Here is a 21384-nt window from a genome sequence, read left to right on the forward strand (position 1 = left end):
TATTTAGCACTGCCGGTTTTTGGCCAGCCAGAAAACTTACTTGTCACCCAGAAGTGCATACGGCGGCTTTTGCCAGTTACCACGTGATTGCGCAACATGGTAGCAATGATTTCGCCCACTTAAATATGAATTTGCCCTTGCTACTTGCTCTTCACTGTGATAGCAAGAAATGAATGGTAAAATCAGTCATCGTTTCATCTCATTTCTCGCTAAGGACAAAGTATCGGCGATGTTTTGTGGCTATTATTGAGATCAGCTTGTTTTGATGCTCTTAGGCCTGAGATGCCATTGAGAGCTGCAAAAGTGTTCAAGATATTTATCAACCAGGCGGGCACTCCAGCATTTCACACTAGCGACCTGGAACGTGTTTTTACTGGCGATGTCAGCAGAATAAAACTAGGTCTAATAAATTTTGGTAAAGACATTGGTCTTGTGGCACGTTTGCAATCTTTTTACAAACGTACGATTGTACTTGTTCAGACAATGAAATTATCAAGACCTTTTTTTCATGATGTCACGTCCATGAGGTTGCCTCGCCCTGTGATGTGACAGCGGGACGGGGTCTGCCCCGTCCATGTGGTTACCGCTTTAAGCAGCAAGATTGGTCACACGCGCGTCCTTTATCTGCCAGCCTGCTCGTTCGGTCGCTTCAACCGTGCGCGCACCGGAACGCTGGAGTAGCGCAAGGTGCCACTTCTGCAGTCGCCATGGAATTGTGGAGCGCAAAAGACACCGCTGCTTCCTGACCTTATCACATAATTCGATTTCAGGAAAAGTGACGCAAAGCATGTGTTCCGCGCCGCAGAACGCCTAGAAGCAAGGCGTAGAGGGTGGCGCGCTGTCAGCATCCTTTATCTGCCAGCCTGCTCGTTCGGTCGCTTCAACCGTGCGCGCACCGGAACGCTGGAGTAGCGCAAGGTGCCACTTCTGCAGTCGCCATGGAATTGTGGAGCGCAAAAGACACCGCTGCTTCCTGACCTTATCACATAATTCGATTTCAGGAAAAGTGACGCAAAGCATGTGTTCCGCGCCGCAGAACGCCTAGAAGCAAGGCGTAGAGGGTGGCGCGCTGTCAGCGCTGTCAGTACAAATGTTTCGTCACGATATGACGATATCATCACTCGGGCGATTTCACAGCGACTGCAGAAGTGGCACCTTGCGCTCTCGCCCGTGTTCCGGTGAGTGCGTGGTTGAAGTGATCGAACAAGCAGGTTGGCAGGTAAAAAAGGACGCGCATGCGCAGTACGCGCTCTCGAACGTAAGCGCGCAGCCGTAAGAAGGCACAGCGATGCAGTTTAGTCACCGCTCCCGTGGTCTCTAAAATTTTGCACTCGACTGTACCTGCTTAAGAAGTAACTCTGGTTTAAATATAGTCACTATGAATCCCCAGCCCTGTCGTCATTGAACCTAATGTGTTGGTTGACCGCATAAAGCTGTAGCTACTTACCGCATGCCAAACGGTTAATGCGCATTAACTTCATTTTTCAGCCGATACAACTGCGGAATCAGTGAAATGTAGTGCACACAAACGACAGTGAAATTGCGGCGCATGGACCTTTTCGGACTGCAGTTGCCACCGATAGTGACGGGAAAACATGGTAGTCATGATGTGCTTGCTTTTCCCATAGCTTGTGCGTCCTGTTGCCGCTCGAGGTGGCATTTGGGCAAGGAATCCACCAAGCCCATCGATGAATACATCCAGTAGTATGAATAAGGAAAAATGGTTTAGTTTACATTATGTACACTGGCCCCTGGTACGGAAGCCCACTCCATCAGGAGCATCTTATACGTCTGAGTTTGCTTCGGGACACGTCAGAACCACGTCTGCCCCACACGTCTCCGCTTATTTTTCCTTCGTCTTCCTTAGGAGACTGGACTGGGGAATCTGATGTCGGTAGGTCGGCCAATCCCAATGGCTGATTCCGTTCCGCCGGGCTTGCCTCCAATGCCGCACCCCCACCCCCGCATTCTTGAGTATGCATGGCCACCTGGGAAAATTGGCTCTAAGCTGTTCCCACGGTTTTGGGCGACAATGGCCGCTTTCATCAATTAGCGGGCTTTGCGTGACGACCCTCTTGTCAGGATCAGGATGCGGTAGTAATCTTCGCAGTAATTACCGTTTCCATCGATGGTGGTGGTGGTTGTTGACTCGACGCGAGCTTCTTTGTTTGCGCGTCAGTCTATGACACACCTGTTTGGTGTCGCTGTGCGCGCTGATGAATGGCCGCCTCGTTGGAAACGTCCAAGGTATGCGCTTGTCCAGGTTGTGACGTAACAGTCCACATCACCCACGACGATGACATGGAAGTGGATGATGGCCCTTCTATATCCAACATTGCACGTGTGTTGACAGCCATGATGTGTTTGCAGAGAAGTGGAGCCTGATGGAGAAACTGGCTCGCGGCCTTGCAGAGTTTTAGGATGCCATCGTCACTGCAAGGCTGCCATGGCAGCAAGTGAAAATAAGATTTTTTTGCTGCATGCTTGCAAATAAAACTTGTCTGTGTGTGTGTGTTTGAGTGAGAATTAAAACAGTTTTTTTAGAGTGCAGCTCTTAGGTGCCCGTTCCTGTGGTGAGTGTCGGTGTCGTCACTTATAACCAAGCGAGCGAGCACAGAGAAAGATGAGAGCGAACGCTGAGCGCAGCAGGGGATACAAAAAGCGGTGGGAGGAGGAAATTGGAGAGGAGGGTGCAGCGGAATCTTGAGACGGGGAAAGCGGAGGGTATGGCGAAAGCGTAGTGTGGCGACGATGGCTACTATGGCGCCAGAGTAGTGCTCGTCGTCTGGGAGGTGGCAGCTCGTGCATCACCCACACGCTGGCTGTCGTGCCACACGAGACCGATTGTCCACGCCAGCCAATATATCACGAAATGAAAATGCATATAGAGCTGCGCTCAAATTTTGCATTAGGGAGTATCGTAATTGTCGGTGAATTTTTTGTTTTACCAGTACGTTAATAGCCGCTCATGCAAAAACGCCCATGTGCTTGCGTTGTAGTGCATGTTAAAGAACCCCAGGTGGTCAAAATTAATCCGGAGCCCTCCACTACGGCGTGCCTCATAATCAAAACTGGTTTTGGCACGTAAAACCCCAGAAAGAAGAAACATTTGCCATTGTTAGTTAATTAGTACATCGCTTAGTGCGTACCTGACCCACGTTCTGTGCCAGCTTCGTATTAAACAAGGTTTTACTGCAGTACAGTTGACTTCCGTAAATTTGACCCTGACGGGACCTATGAAATTGAGCGAATCATCCAGCTGGTTAGATTAAACAAGACGGGGAAAATGCCGAAACGCATTGCTTATTCATTTTGCAGTATTTGCTCAATCCTAACACGTTACCGAATCAAATGTGTACTCAGTTTTTATGGGCTCAAAGTAGGAAACTAACGTAGAAATTACATAGGGGCTCCTAAACAAAACAGATACTTAATACAAAGCAGATTATTCAAGAAGAAAAATGTGGCATACTTTTGATTCGGACAATAAGAAAAGAATAAAACTAGTGAGTTTTACCTAAACAGCACTTTATTGTTGTCCATGAACCATAACAAGTCTTCTTATGTTTCTTGTGCACTTGATGTTCTGCATTTAGCAAACGACTGCACAGTGATATAAAATGGTAAGGTCGCCCACGCCTAGGCTAACCAGTTCGATAGTTGATCCTGCAATGCGTGCAAGCCTTCGAAATGTGGGAAATGTGTGACACGACTTGTATCCGCTAGCTTAGCATGCCAAAGATGCAGAGCAGTGCAAAGCAATGTTAGGCTGAACATGTGTGTAGTTTACCATGTTCAGCTGCAACTGTTTCAGTTTGTATGTGGTGCTTAATAAGCCTCGTGTGCTACCGATGGCGCCGCTGCATACAGCGCTCCAGTGACGTCAGCCGGGGCGCATTGGCCTCTGTCGTCTGTTATGCTTTGGCTTGTTATTTTCATGCGTTTGCTCGCGCTATTACTGTGTGTTCGCGTGGCGCGGTGCTATTTCTGGTATTAGTTTTATAAAAACCAGCGCTATCAGATATTAAATGTATCATCCATATAGCCACCCGATGCCCAGGGACCCGATGCCCAGGACGCTGCTAAGCTTGAGGTCACCGATTCGATCCCGGGTGCTGCAGCCGCACTTCGTTGGGCACAAAGTGCAAAGACTTTGGTGTATACTTCAATTTAGGTGCACGTTAAAGAACCCCAGGTAGTCAAAATTAATGTGCAGTCCTCCATTACTGTGTGCCTCATAAAACGTGCTCTTGGGACAAAGGAACGACAACACAGTAGTGAAAACAATCAAAAAGGGCATTTATTGTGCCTTCTATACACCAATGCCAGCTAGTCGAATCACTACCAATGAAACATGCCAATTGGCTCTAACGAATCGAGCAAGTCCGACTCCCTGCGACAGGATATCGAGCACCCCATGCTCGACACCAATGCCCAATTGTTTGCGTCTACAGCCACATGAGCAGTGGCGTGTTCAAACGATCGTGTTCGTCCATCCCGATGCCCCGCTCCGAAGCCTCTTGCGACGAGGCCACGTGCTTCGTTGACTCCAAGCCAAAGAGCAAGAAGCTATGCCCTTTTGCGCCCGATTAACCCCGTCGTTAGGAGGTGTTAACAACGCAACAGTCTTTCGCAACGCAATGCAACTATTCTACAACTACACCGACTACCAGTGGCGCATAGCTACGTGAGGAACCCGTATTACAGGAGACACGAGAGCCAGGCAGTGAAAACATCAGGGGACATGCGACATTGTTCTGTTTACTGCACTATTCTGTTAAGCAAAAAACAAAATAAAAGAAACTGACACACATGTGCTTTTATTTTCTCCTTTGTGTAACAGTATAGGGCATTAAACAGAACAGTGTCATACCAGCAAGCCTGAAATCAAAGCCTTATTGACATGCGGGAGTCGAGCGTCCTCACAAATCATACGGTGGTTTTGGCACAAAAAAATCGAACATAATTTCTTTTAATTAACAAAAAATTATTTTTCATATAACCACAGCCCTCGTGGGCAGGGACACTATCTGATGACTCGTCGACTAAGTGGCATTGTAGTTTAATACAAATTTTACGTTTCGCTCATAACTTTAATCACTTGGTGTCGCTTATGTAAAACAGTTTCTGACAAGAAAAATCTTAAAGTGGTTTGTTGCTAACATTTGCACCACGCTCTATAATGTTTCGCAGTCGTCAAGTATGTTTTTCATTATTTTCTTACAAATAAATTTTATTACTATTTCTTATGCAAAAATTTTGTTTGTTCAGGTTAGCATAAGACTATTTCTGTTCAATGCACATTCAGACTACTGGGAGCCACTTGGAAAACATGGCATTATCAGCGTAAAAATAAAGATATGTTATATTAAAAAAAAAAATCGGGACAGCCTGTGAACATTTTATTGCGCCTTTGTACGTCTCTCTTTTGGGTGTGTGTGTTCGAGTACCAGCGAACCTAAATTCGTCAGTTTCCTTGATTTAGTTTTGAATATGTATGATGTGCTTACAAAACAAAATATATTAAAAGCCGTTATCTAAGCAAAGATTGTTGCCTGTTCTTGTTAAGCGATAACACTAATTATGATCATTGGACGAACCATGCCCACGAAATTTGCTCACTACCCATGGCAGGAGGAGCAAAGAAGGCAAAGGTTACAGAGTCAAGTAACATGCCTCACAAGCAGCCACAAAAGAGGGCTACAAATGCACTCTCGCACCCTCTGCTGTGAACAGAAGTGATTGTGTGCTCTGTACGTCCCCTGCTTTATAGCCTGGTAAGGAGGACCAGCACTGTGCGCGTTCCCTGTCCTCTCTTGTGCAGCGCGTGGAGGGCGACGGCTACTTTGTGGAGCCCACCATTGTGACTGGCTTGCCACATGATGCGCCTGTTGTGCACCGGGAGACGTTTGCCCCCATCGTGTACCTTCTCAAGTGTGACAGTGTGGACCAAGCCATTGCATGGAACAATGAGGTAGAGCAGGGCCTCTCCAGCAGCCTCTTTACTGCCAGCCTTGCCAACGTCTTTAAGGTGGGTAGCCAAGGTTGCACATTCCTACAACAATCTGCTAGATACTGGCTGGATGCCAAGCTGTTTTCTTCTTGCTCCTCATCAAATAGTGGCTGGGACCAAAAGGCTCGGACTGTGGTATTGTGAACATTAACATTCCAACAAGTGGAGCAGAGATTGGCGGCGCCTTTGGTGGCGAGAAGGTGAGCCCCTTGGCTTTGTCTGCTGATTTGTGTTGCACTGTGCATCTTGTGCTGAATGTTGCATCAGTCAAGTACTACGATGGATTATGTCATTTGAGTGCATGCAGAAAAGGCCTCGTGACAATTCTTTATGCAGTTCGAGCAATGTCTCCGTGCAGTAGAAGCTAATTTTCCCCATTAAATCCCAAGCGAAAAATTGGAAAGTACCTACTACTGTTGCAGTTGTGAACAAAAAGAATGAAAGTTATCGCAATCCAGTGATAGGCACAGCAATGCTGTGCCTGGAGAGTGTGGCAATGTCATAGATGTTAGCATTCAAGCATCTGCAGCGATCTATATAATGCCATATTTGGTTTGTACTTGTCAGAGTGGTTGCCAAGTCATGTTACGGGACTTGGTTTGTGCATCTACTGCATATCGCCACCCATCACACCTGCGCAATGCTGCCAACCTCTCAAGCCAGTTTTTCCTGACCTCAGATACAAGATTTCCATGATTTCAATAGATACAAAATGTGGTTGTTAGGTTTGTCAACATGATTTCTGTAAATATTAAGTTTTGTGTTACGCAGGCTTCAAATTTTATAGCTTAAACTTGTTTCAGAGCTTGTTTTAAGATATTCAAACAATGATGTTACGGCACTCAAGCTGAAATGATGTCAATCAAGTCATTATGCTAACACAGCCTTCTGCTTGAAGCCATATCCACAGAAGACATCAGCACGCCCATACCTTGTTGTTGTACTAACTTGCTTTGCATGTAGAGCAATGTGCCAAGATTACGCGGAACCTTATTTGAATTGTAAGGACCGAGCCTCTCAAAACAGTGTGCCACTTGACGAAGCTAAGGTGCGAATAACTTTTTTCTTTTCGCATGCCGTGTACTGACATAGCACCACCATACTTACACATCATTTGCGATGAAGCATACGTGGCCAGATTTTACTTGCCCACACAGATTGCCACTGGGACTCTGTTCAAGATTGCTCGACCTCTGGGCAGTTCTCGGTAAATTTTAGTATACATGTGCATAGTCGGCTGTCTAGTGCCACGACCACATGCTGGGTGTTCACTTAAGCCCAGATATGCCCGTGCTGCTTTGTTTGGTGTCAAAGCTTACGTTTGTTTTGCCAGTTCCTGATTTCATTTAGAGTGCGCATACATCGAGAGGTACGGATGGCAAAAGTAGCAGTGCTTCGCTAAAGAGCCCTGGCCATCCACACCCGTTTGTTTAGATGCATTTACTGCACTACAGTGTGGTCGCATGCTAAGGTCCACTCCTGCCCCACGGCTGATTCGTCTGCCTCTCGCTTCAACACGTCTGAGAAAGTTGAGATTGCTCAACCTTCGGTATTAAAGTTAAAAATGGGACATTGGTTTTCTGCATTAAAACTTGGTTGGAAGTCAGCGCTTGTCTGTGTTTCTTGTCGTCCTTTCTTCCTTTGCGCTTTTAACTTATTACTATGGAATACTATCTAGCCCAAACAGCCACCTTCCTGTATTCATGATGTCATGCCGTCTCGGCACGCCCACTCTTTGCACAAGCAGCAGATTACTTAACAGTGGGCTGTGTATGCGCTCATCCATGCTGAGCTAGGGTTGCATTAGAAAAGGAGATGCCCCCCTTTTCTGCCCACCCACTTGATTGCGTTAATGCGAGATTGCTCCCCGCATAGCATCCTTCTCGGCTCACCCTCAGACGCTTTCACTCACTCTTGAGCCATACAGGGCGTGACAGGATCTTATCGCACTTTATCGGAATGGCCACAAGCCCAGATTGTGAAACTTGCCGGTGCAAAGAGACGATAGCACATCTTCCGTGCGATTGTCGACGTTTTAGTGCACAAAGGAAAGTCCTCAAAACCACGCTCGACAAGATAGACAGCCGTCCCCTTACGGAAGCCAGAATTATTGGTCCCTGGTCCCAGCCGACGTCGGAACAAACTGCTTTAAAAGTGCTAGTACGCTTAAAAAAAAAAAAAAAAAAAACAGGACTTCGTGAAAAACTATAGAATTGTGCGGACTGATGTGTTTTTTGTTTTTTTTCTTCTTTTTATTCTTATCTTGTTTTCTAATCTTTTCTGCCCTTACCCTGTCCCCCTGCGCACAGTAGCCAACCGGACACTTAACCTGGTTAACCTCTCTGCCTGTTATTTTCCTTCCTTCCTTCCCTAGCGCACTTGGACTTTGTACTAGGGGTGTGCGAATACCCAATAGATTTTGAATCAAATCAAGAAGCCAAGTGTCGAATGAAATGTCAGATTTTTCTTTTTACAAAATTGAATGCTTACAAATCTTAGGCGAGAAAATACGGTGCTGCATATGATTGGGAGTCTCCTAGCATTGCATAACAAGAATGCTGTCAGTAACGAAGGTACATAAAAATCAAGGTATGCAGTAGAGTCTTCTCTTGTTAAAGGGAACACCAAATTAGTATGCCAGCACTGATTACAGTTCAGTTCAGGTATATGAAGTTCTGGAAAACATTTTTTTTTTTCAGTAGAATTTCTGTCCATAGAATCAAGTGGTTTTCTTTTTCCTCAAACTAATGAATTAGTGACGCTCTATTAATATTACTGAATACAAATAGTGAACCTGTGTTGAGTGGCCATCTTTATTTATTGCACAGATAGCCTTTCTTTCGAGTTCTTAAAATACAGAATGGCTTAACCAATTGTACGGCAGTTGGGTTATCGTATAAGGCCCATCTGCGCGACGGACAAAAGGACCGCGTATCACGCGACTCTATAACCAGACTAGAGCAGGTACCGTCCGCCTGTCACCTGTCAGATAATCTGAAATCTAGTGAGTCACGGCAAGTTCGCGGGTCGCTCGCTAACCCCCCTCCCTCCCCCTCTCTCTCGCCCCCTCTTCGTTCATCCGCCGCCTCGCGGTTTCGTTTGCGAGGCGGTTTGTCAGCTTTGCGAGTGTCGCGCTGCTGCTGCGAATAGATCTGTGTCGATTTGGCACCAAACCGTAACTGTAGTCGCCAACACTCGATGCAGCGCCGATTAGGCCTAGTAGTGTGTTCGTCGCAAAAGAAGTCGGTTTCGCCCGAAAAGCGAAGCATCGATTGCGATAGCAAATTACTGGACAGCTATACGAAATAAGGATAGTAGTTTTATCGGTCGTATAAACTTGCAAACATATATGCGTACGAACTAAATTCACAAGCATGGTGTCAGGCGCACACAGGCAAGCACAAACGCATCTCACTCGACCGTGGAAACTTGCTGTCAAAACACTGGAGTGAGGAAACACGGCAGCAGCAGCAAGCAAATTGACCTTCGTGCTGCCGCTCCCATCAACGCGAACTAAGCCGCGAATACACGGCGGAGGGCGGACTCTGTCCCCGTCGCAAATGGCTTTCAAGATACAGCGGCTGCTCATGCCGTCCAGAGTAGAACGCCCCCCAGAGGTTTGCACACAACGGAAGGCGGTCCCTGCCGATTCAGCCACGATTGCCGGCTTACCTTCACACGCTTTCACTTGCATATAAAGCATACGGTGCGCGGCGATAATTTTTTCGCCCATGGACTTTATACGTAACCTCACGGCTCTGATGACGGCAGAAATGTGCCTGGAGTGCATAGGCGTATCTATCAGGGGGGGGCACTTGCCCCCCCTTTCTCAAAAGTGTGGGGGCAAAGTATGCCATTTGTCCCCTCCCCCACTTTTGAAAGTGGGCTGTGCACGCTGGAGAGTCCAAGAAAACCACAGCAGAAGCTCAATTTTCTTTCTAAATTGAGTGGCCCACGTATGTAATGCTTTTATTTACAGCGTATCCCCTGCTTGGGCTCTTGTGTGCCTTCCCGGGACACTCTGTAGCGTACGACGCGCGTAATTCGCCATATACGCTCGTGTTGCAGAGAAGGCCTGGCGCTGGGCAGTTCCCGCCCTAACAAATGTCAGCTTGCGCTACTTGCATCATGCCTAGCTTTTGGGGCCGATAAATCTGTAAGCTTGCCATATTTACCCTGCTGGCGAGGGGTAGGTCCGTATAAACAATTATAATCTGCTGCACCCAAGGACGACTGATGTGCGTTACACGAAATCGTTAGGTTATCAAATGCTGGAACTATTTAATCTCTGTCCAGAAATAGCCTACCCATAGTTGCAGTCTCAGTATCTTATCACCACGAAAATTATAATCAACCCTCTTACAGGTATAACTGTAGAATTTCACTGTGTGATCACGACTTATTGTAGACATGTTCGTGAAAATGACCTTGGTCGAAGGGCATTTCAATACCAATAGAACACTCACTTTAATTTTTTCTAAAGGCTTGTGTCACTTCTCACCTTGTCGATTTCATTTTCCGTCTGTTTCCAAATAAGAGCTGCACTTTTACTTGTTTCCCGACAGCAGCAAAACAGATGTTTCATATTGTGAAAAAACTAGGGCCACTTTTTGGTGGCGTGTATCGAAATTTTGCAATGTGTAGGTTGCTTATGTGCTCCCGAAAACAGTTACTGAATAGTCTCTCCCAATTTTTATATGTTATATACGTCATTCAATTGTTTTCCCCCTGTATTCTAGGTAAACTATATGGAGTTATTTATTCGAAGCACGAAGAAATGTTCTGAGTGACGAGCGATAAATGTTTATTCTGTGTAGGTTCTTTACAGCCTTTGTAGAAAGTTACTAATTGAAGCGTTCCAGGGTGCCAAGCCGTTGCTAATTGAAATGTTTCCCAGACTCCTAAAGCAACAGCACAAGAAACGGTCGAAATTCCATCAAAATAGAGAAAATGTTAAGCGTAGTGCCTTGCGAAACTTTCACTTTCCTGCTTTAAAGCAAGTGAAGCAGATAATTACTAAACCCTCGTTTTTCCATGTGTTTTCGTGCATCATACAAGTTTGTTTGTTTGTTTCTCCACTGTCCCCTGTGAGCTTAAGAAGGTATCTTGTTTACATCTGCGCATAATTAGGGTGATGGTATGGGTAATATCTTGGCAATATTCCAAATGTGTGGGTTCATTTTCCATTAGAATGCGTATGCAAGTGATCCATTGCGTTATTAGTCTGTTTTACGAGTGGTGTAAAACTAAGACGGCTGTGCTGGCATAATGACAACTACAACTGAGATCACATTTTGCAAATATAAGTGGAACAAAACGCCAAATTTATGTGCGATGGTAAATGCTTGTTGATCAAATACAGATTAAAAAAAATTATAACCAAGTGTTCGAAAGTATCACGCTGCTGCTAGGCTTCCCAATGTCCCAAAAGAACTCTGCGTTTCAGATATTTTATGCATTGAAGGAATAGACAGGTTTTAAGTGCAATGCGTTGCGTACTTGAAGGTCTCTGGCTTATTTAGAAGCCTTACCAATAATTATTGTACGCTCATATTTTATTTCTTTTTACATTGTCTGGCGTGAAATACTAGGTTCGCCTGTTGTCCTCACCGAACTGAAGGCGGCAGCTTCATTATGTTTGGTGACTGTAAGGACAAGTTAATAGGTGATGTGTAGGTGAAGTTCAGAGTAGATGGGCAATTGGGGCTTTCACAATAAATTACGTATGAGCACCCTAGAGTGTTATGAGAGTGTCTAACGAGCGGGGAAGAATTGAGCCGGCTGCCCTGGCAGAACTATAAAAGCCATCAAGACCAAATTTAGTGAAGATTGGTGGTATGCTATATGGAAACTCTCTGGGCGAAGTTAAATGCGGCTGGATCAAACACAGCCTTTGTAAAACATTTCTTATTCAAGTGTTAGAGCGCGTGATATGAGAGCTATCAGCTGTGCTTCCCACTGTCCCGACATAGCTGTAGGTTACAACAGGTTTATATTTTGTGGAAAAGGGAGGGGGGGCATGGCAACTGCAAGGTGCGACAAAATTATTACATTCCTGGTCCAGTTAGAAGCGTTGGAAATAATTATTGAGCCGTCTTTTTTCTGTCCCTATTTTCAGGCGTCATAATACGTTCAGACTTGGTTTCAGCGATGTCCTCGGTGAACTAAACAAGACATTATGTTTATACTTAGCGAAAATAAAGGATGCGTACGTTGTTGACAATATGTAGGTAAACTTCAAAGACAGGGGTCTAAGTGACATTTGCAGTAAATTAAGCATGCAAGTGATCCGGAGCTTTATGAAGGTGTTCTGCGAACAAAGAATTTATCCTATTGCTTTCGAAGGACTGTGAATTCAACCGATATCAAATCTAACGGAAATTGAGTAAGGAAGACGGGGGGGGGGGAGGCAGAAATGGAAGGAGGGAGGACACCATGGTAAATGTTATGGCGAAGTAACATGTGTGTTGATGAATTACTGGCTTTTAAAAATTGCCAACAAGAAGTGCTCCAAAGCATTACACGGGGACGAAAGTTTCAAACGGAACAGTCATATACGGGCAACTATTTAATGTATGCGATATAATTACGAGAAATTGAAAGTTTTATCGCAACTGTTCGAAAGAAACAGCTTCACTGGAAACCGGGTTATAATTCTCGAAGGTCGCACACATCTGCTGTCTTTTTTTTTCTAGTGGATATTGCAAGTAGTATATGTTGATTGTACTTGATTGATGTGCTGATGTTGATTGCGTAGACCCTCGACAATACTATTACCTAAACTAGAGATACACTCCTGATGTATATTTCAAAACCAAGTACAATTCTTTGTTTAATTAGTAAAATTGGCTGTAACAGATGTGCATTTTTTATGTGCGCTGTACTGTGGCTGTATATACTTGGCGGAATCCGAGACCTGTGTGAGACACTCATTGCCTTTTGTCGCTGCATCATCTTGAAATTTTATATAGTCACAAGAAATAAATGCAAATTCAAATAATTTTTCGGGCCGCCATGGTTCACCATGTGCGATTGATAAGTAGGTCAATGGCTGTTAAACATAATGATAACTGATAGACGCATTTCTAGGCTCTTTCGCTTACTGTCACAGTAATTCGCAATATATATATATATATATATATATATAGAGAGAGAGAGAGAGAGAGGGAGAGAGAGGTATAAAGGTCGAATTTCTTGCGGTCTGCCCCCCCACTCGAGAAATGGTTGGTACGCCACTGCTGGAGTGTCCATATAATTGCTATCGCTATTCGATTCGGTGATATTCGCAGACCCCTACTTTATGTGGAATGTGACAGCGCTCTGCTTCGGAGGTCACTCTTGGTCGCATGGTGCGCAATTTAACAGGTGCATTTGCAAGCAGCCACATTTAATTCAACCATTTGACCTTCTGCGTCAGTGGAAGTTTCCATTTGTCTTTATTCCTTTGCGGCAGCAGTGAAATTTCGTTCCGTTGAAATCGTGTATCAACAAACTTTGTTATGTTGAGGTTCTAATACATGATGTTCTATGGACAAGTTAGGAAAGGTTAAATATTTCGTTATAGTGAGAATTTTGTAGTATTGCTCCAAAGTTTTGATTAGCAGCCAAAGGGCGCCAGAGGGGACAGAAGAGAGAACAGAGCGCTGAACTTAAAAATTTTCTTTTCGGAAAGCATCGAGGGTGTCCCAACTATAATGCACAAAGATTAAAAAGTACACAAATGCCACGTAGCTGCACAGAACCAAGGTAATGTTTTCCATCGCGTGGAGCAGGGCTTATCAAGTACGTTCATCCAAGGGAACCCCGATAAGCTCCATATAGTGCCAAGGAACGAATGTCGAATTATCGAGGGTATCAAGAAAACAATGAAGAAATGCTTCACTACGTCAACACGCTTTTATTTACTCAATGAATCATGAAATCTTGTTTCTATTTAGCACAAGACCAGTGCGGAAGCTGAAATTCTCTCATGACTGATTAGTGCCAGCAACGGCGAAGGCCTCGCGACATCCTTCGCGGCGCATGTTTTCATCTGAGACGCACTTTGCACCAACGGGCGCACATCCCTTTTCGCCACTCAGCTGCTCGCCAACAAATTGTTCGTCCATCGCGATGTAGCCGGTGCTCTTCATGTTCGACAGCTTTGCACTGAGTCGAAGCGAAACTACTACTACCGACGCGATCATGGACGGCGACCTTGCGGTTCAGAAGTGACGCACGCAATAAGTCAAAACGAAACTACCGTTCGATGCTAGAAGTGCGGACGAAACCGTGGCCGCTATCGACGCAATCATGGACGACGACCTTGCGGTTCAGAAGGCAGGCAGCCGACGCGCGCACCGAGTGAAAACGAAACTACTATTTGCGGCAACCGCTGCGGACGAAACTGCGGTATGGTTATCGACGCGATCATAGATAGCGACTACGCACATGGAGGCACGCGGCTAGCCGCCAACGCGGTGTTACGCGCGGCGATAAACGCAAGAATAAAGGCTTTAAAGGCACAATTACGCGCGAAGCGCTTCGGCGTTGCTGTCAGTCACGTGCCGCGTACGATTGCCGCATGCGGACCACGACGATGTGGACTGTGCCGCTTCGTTTCGGTTGGACGCTACGCCGTTCTTGCTCTATTGCGGCGCACATTAATTTGCGGTGTTCCGCGCATTTTTTTTTTTAATTCCTCCAACGTATACGTCAGTGCGCACGCTATCGGTACCTACCCTATCTACACATAGGAGAAAGGCGGTAAGCTACGGCCTCCGAGATTCAAGTGCGTAAGCTTAGGCGCGCTGCCCGTTCTCAGAGCAACGTTGGGTGGCTGCTTGCGTGTTTATTACGCAGTTTGTGCATTGCTGTTACGCACTGTGATGTGTTTTTTGACATTCGGGCATGGGTAATGGAGGTTCTTTGGATCGAGCTCACCTCGTGTTCGCCGTTTTAGACACTTAATTGTCGAGAGCGGGACCAGAGAAAATTTATCAGTGGCTCGCGGAAACCACTTTGAGAACCCATGGCGTGGAGATAATCGGATTATTTTTTGCATTCCGCCTAATTACATTATTTGTCTTCATTAATTAATCAACTTCTCAAATATTGTAATTAGTTGAGAAGTGTCAATGAGAAAATTGCAGAGCAACATGAAAAACTCCCGAAACAGCTTTCTGTTGTTCAATAAGTGCTAATAAGTGTTTTTCCGAGCGTGAAAGAAGCCTGTGAATGCACACAAAATTGCCACGCGACTGGCGGCTTGCGTGTATTTGCGGGCTTCTTTCACGCTCGGAAAACTTTTATGTAGCACATATTGAGCATCGGAAAGCTGTATCGGGAGTTTTTCACGCTGCTCTGGAATTTTCTCATTCACACTTCTCAAGTATTTATAATATTTGAGAAGTTGAATAATTAAGACTATGTAATTATCTGGAATGCAAAGAATAATTCAATTATCTCCGCGTGACGGCAAACATTACCTTGGTTCTGTCCAGCTAAGTGTCATTTGCATATTTTTAAATCTTGGTGCAGGACACCCTGTATAGTAACACAGAAGCACGACAGCCATGCGTGGAACTGAATGAAAATAAAACCACACTGAAATATTCAACATTGTGATACGATACCCTCCTTAATTTCGTTACATTGAAGTTTGTTATATATTTTTTAACTACCCACATTTGCGGTGCACTGCTAAGCCCGAGGTCACGGGATCAAATCCCGACTGCGGCGGCTGCATTTCAAAGGTGGTCAAAATTAATCCCCCACTATGGCATGCCTTATCTCTTGGTTTTTGTCTGTATAACCCCAGAATTAAAATTTTTAATCCTAGTTTTATCAAACTCGAAGGGGATTGTGAAATAGTTTGATATATCGATAATTAGAAATATAAAATGCCTAGTGAAGGTTATCTGAAAACTATGTCTGGTCTCGGACAGTTTCCCGAGATCTTGAAAAGCATTAATTTACTTTTCTCCAAAACCGTGTCTGACGCACAAAAACCATTTTTGTGCAATAATGGCGCAAGTCACTCGCACTGCAGAATTGATACTGATCACAACGCTGACCCTACAAGCTCGTGTCGCCTGGCCGTGAGACCACAGTGTGCCTTGCATGCTTCTGTGTTTTTATTCACAATAAGGTTGAAATGCATCCAGTATGGACATGCGTTGTGCCACCTCAAGCACACTTGTACTGCTAATTGTGCGTGTGAATGTCATAGGTCGGCAATGGGCCATTCGAAGCAGATGCTGTTAGATTTGAAAGTGGCCTGCAAAGCGTGAGTTTATTCCCACTCACGTGTCCAGACATATGTGATAACGGTCCAGTCCTCCAGAATGAATGTGCCCTTGCATGTACCCTTGCATACATTAAAGCAATGCATCCACATCAGGCACGGCCGCTTGATGGATAGCCATTGCAACAAAGCCAGGTTATTGCAATTGCTGTGGAGTTTCAACTGGGGAGCAGTTATTACAAGATGTCATGGTATCATTTGGCAGTGAGATTGCCAATACAGTGTCGCTACATGGCTTTAATGCAAATTGCATCGGCATTCATTGTAACATCGGCTCTGCCACAATTTTTGCCTCCATGGCATGTACTGTCTTTCAGATTCAATGTCTTGTTTGACAGCATCTGCCAGAACAGTACCATCGGCATTGAATATTTCTGACAATGCGAAAATGATAGTGGCCTCGTTAGGAGAAGCACCCTTGCAGACGTGTGGTTCAGCATTTGATATATCGAATGTGGCAAGGAACGGGAGTTTGATACATACATATTTACAGCGTATATACGTCTGCATGTAGGTGGTGGCGTGGAGCAGCGGTAGAACACCGGGCTTCTGATCCGAAGGTCGTAGGTTCGAATCCTACTCCAGTCCACTACATTTTCAGGCTCGGAGTGTGCCCGACACCGGCAAAAAAATATTCCCAAGAACCAGTGATGCTATACTAGTCCAAGTGCAACCAAATTAGGAAGGCCCACTAAGCTTGAACAAAGGCAATCCCTCACCAGAACAGGAATTGGCCTCCCTGGTGCAGTATTCGGCCACTACCTCCCTCATGACTCCTACAATTAACCCGTGGCCCTCAGTCCCCAGCGGCTGCGGAGCACCTGACCAAGGCGGCGGTCAGACGCGGCAGAGGGTGCTAAAGGAGAGGCTTTCATCCTGCAGTGGACATAAATATGGGATGAGGACTTCTGCGTGTAATTAAGGGGTTGTGATGAGTGTTCTCCGGAATCGACTTTGTATAGGACGTCGTGGTGAATTTTTCGTTGAGAAAAAGAAATTGCAGCTGTGTACTGCTGCCTATTATTCAAGAAGCACAGTTGAGATCGGGAAGATGTTAATGCTGATAATTTTCCTGTGGAAGCCGTATAACGACAGGTGGTGGCGGGTGGTCAAAACTGCCGACATGTGTCTTTCCTTTTATAGGCGCTTGCATACTGTCGAGCAGCTTTGCTGTGAATATTTCTACATAGCCTGTACCGGTTTATGGAAGTAAACTCAAACTTGGCTGCACAAAATATGCCTGCATTCCCTACTTGCTAGGCCAACTAAAGTATTTACCTTGTGATGGTTAGTGAAAGCCTCTTGATCAATTTTATTTTCATTTGCTGTTAACATTGGCAACATCATTAATAGAACAGTTCGCTGACCAGTGTGAAAATACAGAATGCGATGTTTTGGGATGATCTCTTGTGCAATAAACTGGTTGCTATAAGATTTGTTTATGTGTAGGGTGGTATCACAAGGTTTTAAGATTGGCTCAGTTCTCAAAAAAAAAAAAAAGTAATTTATGTGCATTCAAACAGTGTCACCTTTGAAATAATCCTCTCGCACTGTAGTGTGGTGCTCCCAGCATTCCTGCAACTTTGCGAATATGTCCTGGATGTCTTCTTTCTTGAATGAGTTGAGCACTGTTCTGAAATTTCAGCTTGATTTAAGCAATCATGTCAAAATGGTGACCTTTGAGCTTGGTTTTTAATTTTGGGAATCACTTCAGGTGTAGTTTCTTCAACTAATTTTAGTTGATACTTGTAGTACTTTTGTGTGCAGCTTCCAGTTATGTAAAAGAATGGCGCAGCAAGAGGTGCTTGCCGTGCGTTATCAGATTAAATTTTCTTCATTCTCTTCAATGAGGACTTGGGTGTTGACAATGATTACTTGGGACAGTATTGTGAAGGCGAAAGATGCTTTTACTTTCACCTTCACAATAGTTTGGTGTCCCATGTGTCTGAGGCACTCCTGATCGTCTGAGCTTTTCCACCCAAATATGAACCTGATTGGCAGCTACGGTTCTGAATTATGAATGCCGCTTCATATCATAAAGAAAAATTATTTGTCTACATTTTGTCAGTGACTGAGTGTTCATTACTGTACTGCATTACATAACGAATGCGACAGCGGAATATTTGCGTAGCGCATGTACAGGGGAAGAAATAATTCAGATGGAGAAGTGCTTGAAAGCATTTCAAATGGGTGAGTCAAATATGGGCAATGTCTTGAGAAAGTATTTGTTTTAATTGCTGGCAACTGAATTTCTTATGCTGCCTATAAGATTGCTGGTAATTGGGTTAGGAGTCTGTTTTTATTACTGCAGTAGCAATTATTCATATGCTCAAGGCACGTTGCGCCACTGTGCTCACCCCAAGCGCAAGGCTGGTTGGGCCTGCAAGCCATATTTGTTGTGGGTCCCAGGACAAAGGGCGAACATGTTTTGGAAGCCACATGATCTGCTGAGTTTTGCAGACGCCGCATATTTTAAATGGTAAATGCACAGAACATTTGCTTTGGGACAAGCGTGCACCATGTCAGTGCTGTGACGGCAAGTGACCTCTGTTAATACGTCTGTGGGGGTGCATGACCCCAACATTGTTTAGTTAGTGAATGCTTACTGCAATTTACACTACCCCTAACAACCATAAGCCTTGCCTCATGTCTTATAGCCTAATACAGTAGACTCCGCGTAAAAGGAACTCGAAGGGGCAGAAAAGAGTGTTTCGTTTATCCCAAGTTTCATTTTAATGAAGAACACAAAAATTACCAACAGTAGCTTTATTCTCAACATCTCAAAGTACTTTAATATTATTGTGGTGAAAAAAACAAACAAAAAAGCTCTGCTTCTGTTGTAGCTTCTTTTGCACGAGGTTATGCATATATGTGCGAGAGAATTCGCAATAATTCTGCGCGATCCTCACATTCAAAATAAGTGCTTAAGACTTCCAACTACATCTTGTGCCGTCTGGTCCGAAACTGTGACATGCAGCAAAAGAATATTACCATTAATAATTCTCAACTGTTTCTTCAGAGCCGGTAACTAGGGCATATGGTCAATATGATCTCCGTGGGTCTCTTATTCCTGGTGCTGAGAACGAAGCAACAGTAACAGGTAGACTGCAAGGTCCTGTTGACTCCATTGCTCTCATCCACCTCAGGGATCATACTTGCTTAGCGAATTCATCATAAAAGAAACACTGTTGCAACTTCGGCAGCTCTAATATGCCTTACCTTTCCCACAACAACCTGATGGATTACTTTCTTCACTCCATATAGCATCTCCGTTTGGCGTTTCTCGGACTTTTCATGTTCTATATGCCATGATGTTGCTGTTAGATAGTCAAAGTTGTATTTTACCAGAGTTTTCAAGAAAGGTTTCGTTTCACCAGTTTCTCTGGTGAAACTCTGCGCCTATGGGTGGCCAACCAAAGTTGATACCATCGTTCCGTTTATTCAGCATTTTCGTTTAAGCAAGTTTCGTTTATCCGGAGTCCACTGTACTTTGTTCTCACTATATCGCTGCTTTGCCTTTTGGGCAAAACTGCAGCTTTTTATCAGTTTTATAGTGACTCACCTATAGGACACCACTGATAGTGCCATTGATAGTTTGTGTGCTTCTGTGTGTAACTAATTGGAGGTCATGTTGTTAAAGATTGTGGGCACTTTTCTTCTGGTGAGGGCAAACTTAAGCAGGCAACAGTAGCTTTGTCCTGAACTTGAGATGCGGCTTTTGCTTACATTACCGTTTGGCTTGCTTCATCCACTATTACAAGTGCTGATAATATGAAGGCAAATTTCTGTACACTTGCATCATCTTAGTGGCTCGTGGCCAAGAGGGCTTTTGTAAGCTTTATGTAGAACTGGCAGCTTAAGGTTTAGCATTCTTGCTTAAGAGGTCTAGCACAAAGTGCTGCAAAAGCTGACCTAGAAGTGGTTCAGCATGCAAGCATTTTGGGAGGTGGGACTGACCATGGTGCCATGCCATGCAGCACACAGGTGGTGGCCGGGAGTCTGGCAGTGATTCGTGGAAGCAGTACATGCGTCGCTCCACCTGCACCATCAACTACAGCAAGGAGCTGCCCCTGGCACAGGGCATAACATTCCAGTGACGCATGGGCTACATTCCACGGGAATTTTCAGAGCACTTGTACTCCTATGGGAATACTGCCTTTTTCAGTGATTCCCTTTTGGAACGTGCATATTTTTGTACCTTCAATGCCATTTTTGCCACGACTGTTGCACTCTACAGCTGTCGTGTCATTATAGCCTTGTTATCTACTCAAGATTGTTGCTCTTATTCCACGAGCCAATAAACTTTGCATTACAGATGAAACAATGTGCATTGCTTCTAAAGTGCATCTATTTTATTCCAGTGCCGCGCCCTGGGTACACTAGGGCTCTTTGTGACATATCTTGCTGTTTTGGTTGCATTTATGATGTTAATGCATTGATGGACACAAGAGTACAAATTTCTTCTTTGTGTCTAAAGCATTACGGGCATGTTCTTGATAAGCATGGAGGAAAGAAACAAAACAGGAGAGGTCCTGACGTCGCGTTTTTGAAGCCGGAAGTGCTGCCATGTTTGGTGTCTCTTTGAACCTCCAATCGCCTCGCCGGAGCAAGATAGGCGTGAGCGGGGCACGAGCTTTGAACTCCCATTGTTGCCAGCTGCCGGAAGTATGTGCTGCCGATGCGCGTCAAAACAAACCCTACGAAACATTTGTAGCAGTTTTAGCGAAGCATACGCGCTCTGTGTTTTTCTGTGGCATGTTTAAGACGACAAAGACCCGTGCCTGTGATTGCTTGAGTATATCTGTTGCTGGCTGACACACGCACTTGCCACAGACCCAAAACACAACCTTGAAGCTTAAACACCACACTCAAAAGTAAGCTTTTCTCACAAACAAAATGTGCTGCAAAAAAGACACCGGCGGAAAAATCTTATCTCGCTTTTCAGAGGCTGAGAGCAGCAGCGAGAGTTTCAGCACAGTTGCTATAGCAATGTTTACGTTTGGGGTACCCGTCCCAGTGCTCCTTTGCGAAAAACAGCATGTGACTTCTGCCACACTCTCTCCAATACGTCCGTTGTGGCCTCTCC

The 21384-nt window shown here is 44.9% G+C and overlaps 1 protein-coding gene across 1 annotated transcript in view; it reads left to right on the plus strand.

Annotated features, from left to right (window-relative positions):
* Window positions 1-20622, plus strand: part of LOC119446853 (alpha-aminoadipic semialdehyde dehydrogenase-like) — a 71752-nt gene extending 51130 nt beyond the window's left edge. The window contains exons 6-8 of the mRNA XM_037711429.2: window positions 5825-6031; window positions 6121-6213; window positions 20276-20622. Coding sequence (XP_037567357.1) covers window positions 5825-6031; window positions 6121-6213; window positions 20276-20395 — 420 coding nt within the window. The 3' untranslated portion in view covers window positions 20396-20622. The remainder of the gene's footprint in view (window positions 1-5824; window positions 6032-6120; window positions 6214-20275) is intronic.
* The last annotated feature ends 762 nt before the right edge of the window (window positions 20623-21384 follow it).

Source organism: Dermacentor silvarum, chromosome 3, assembly GCF_013339745.2.
Source record: "Dermacentor silvarum isolate Dsil-2018 chromosome 3, BIME_Dsil_1.4, whole genome shotgun sequence".
NCBI classification, from domain to species: Eukaryota; Metazoa; Arthropoda; class Arachnida; order Ixodida; family Ixodidae; genus Dermacentor; species Dermacentor silvarum.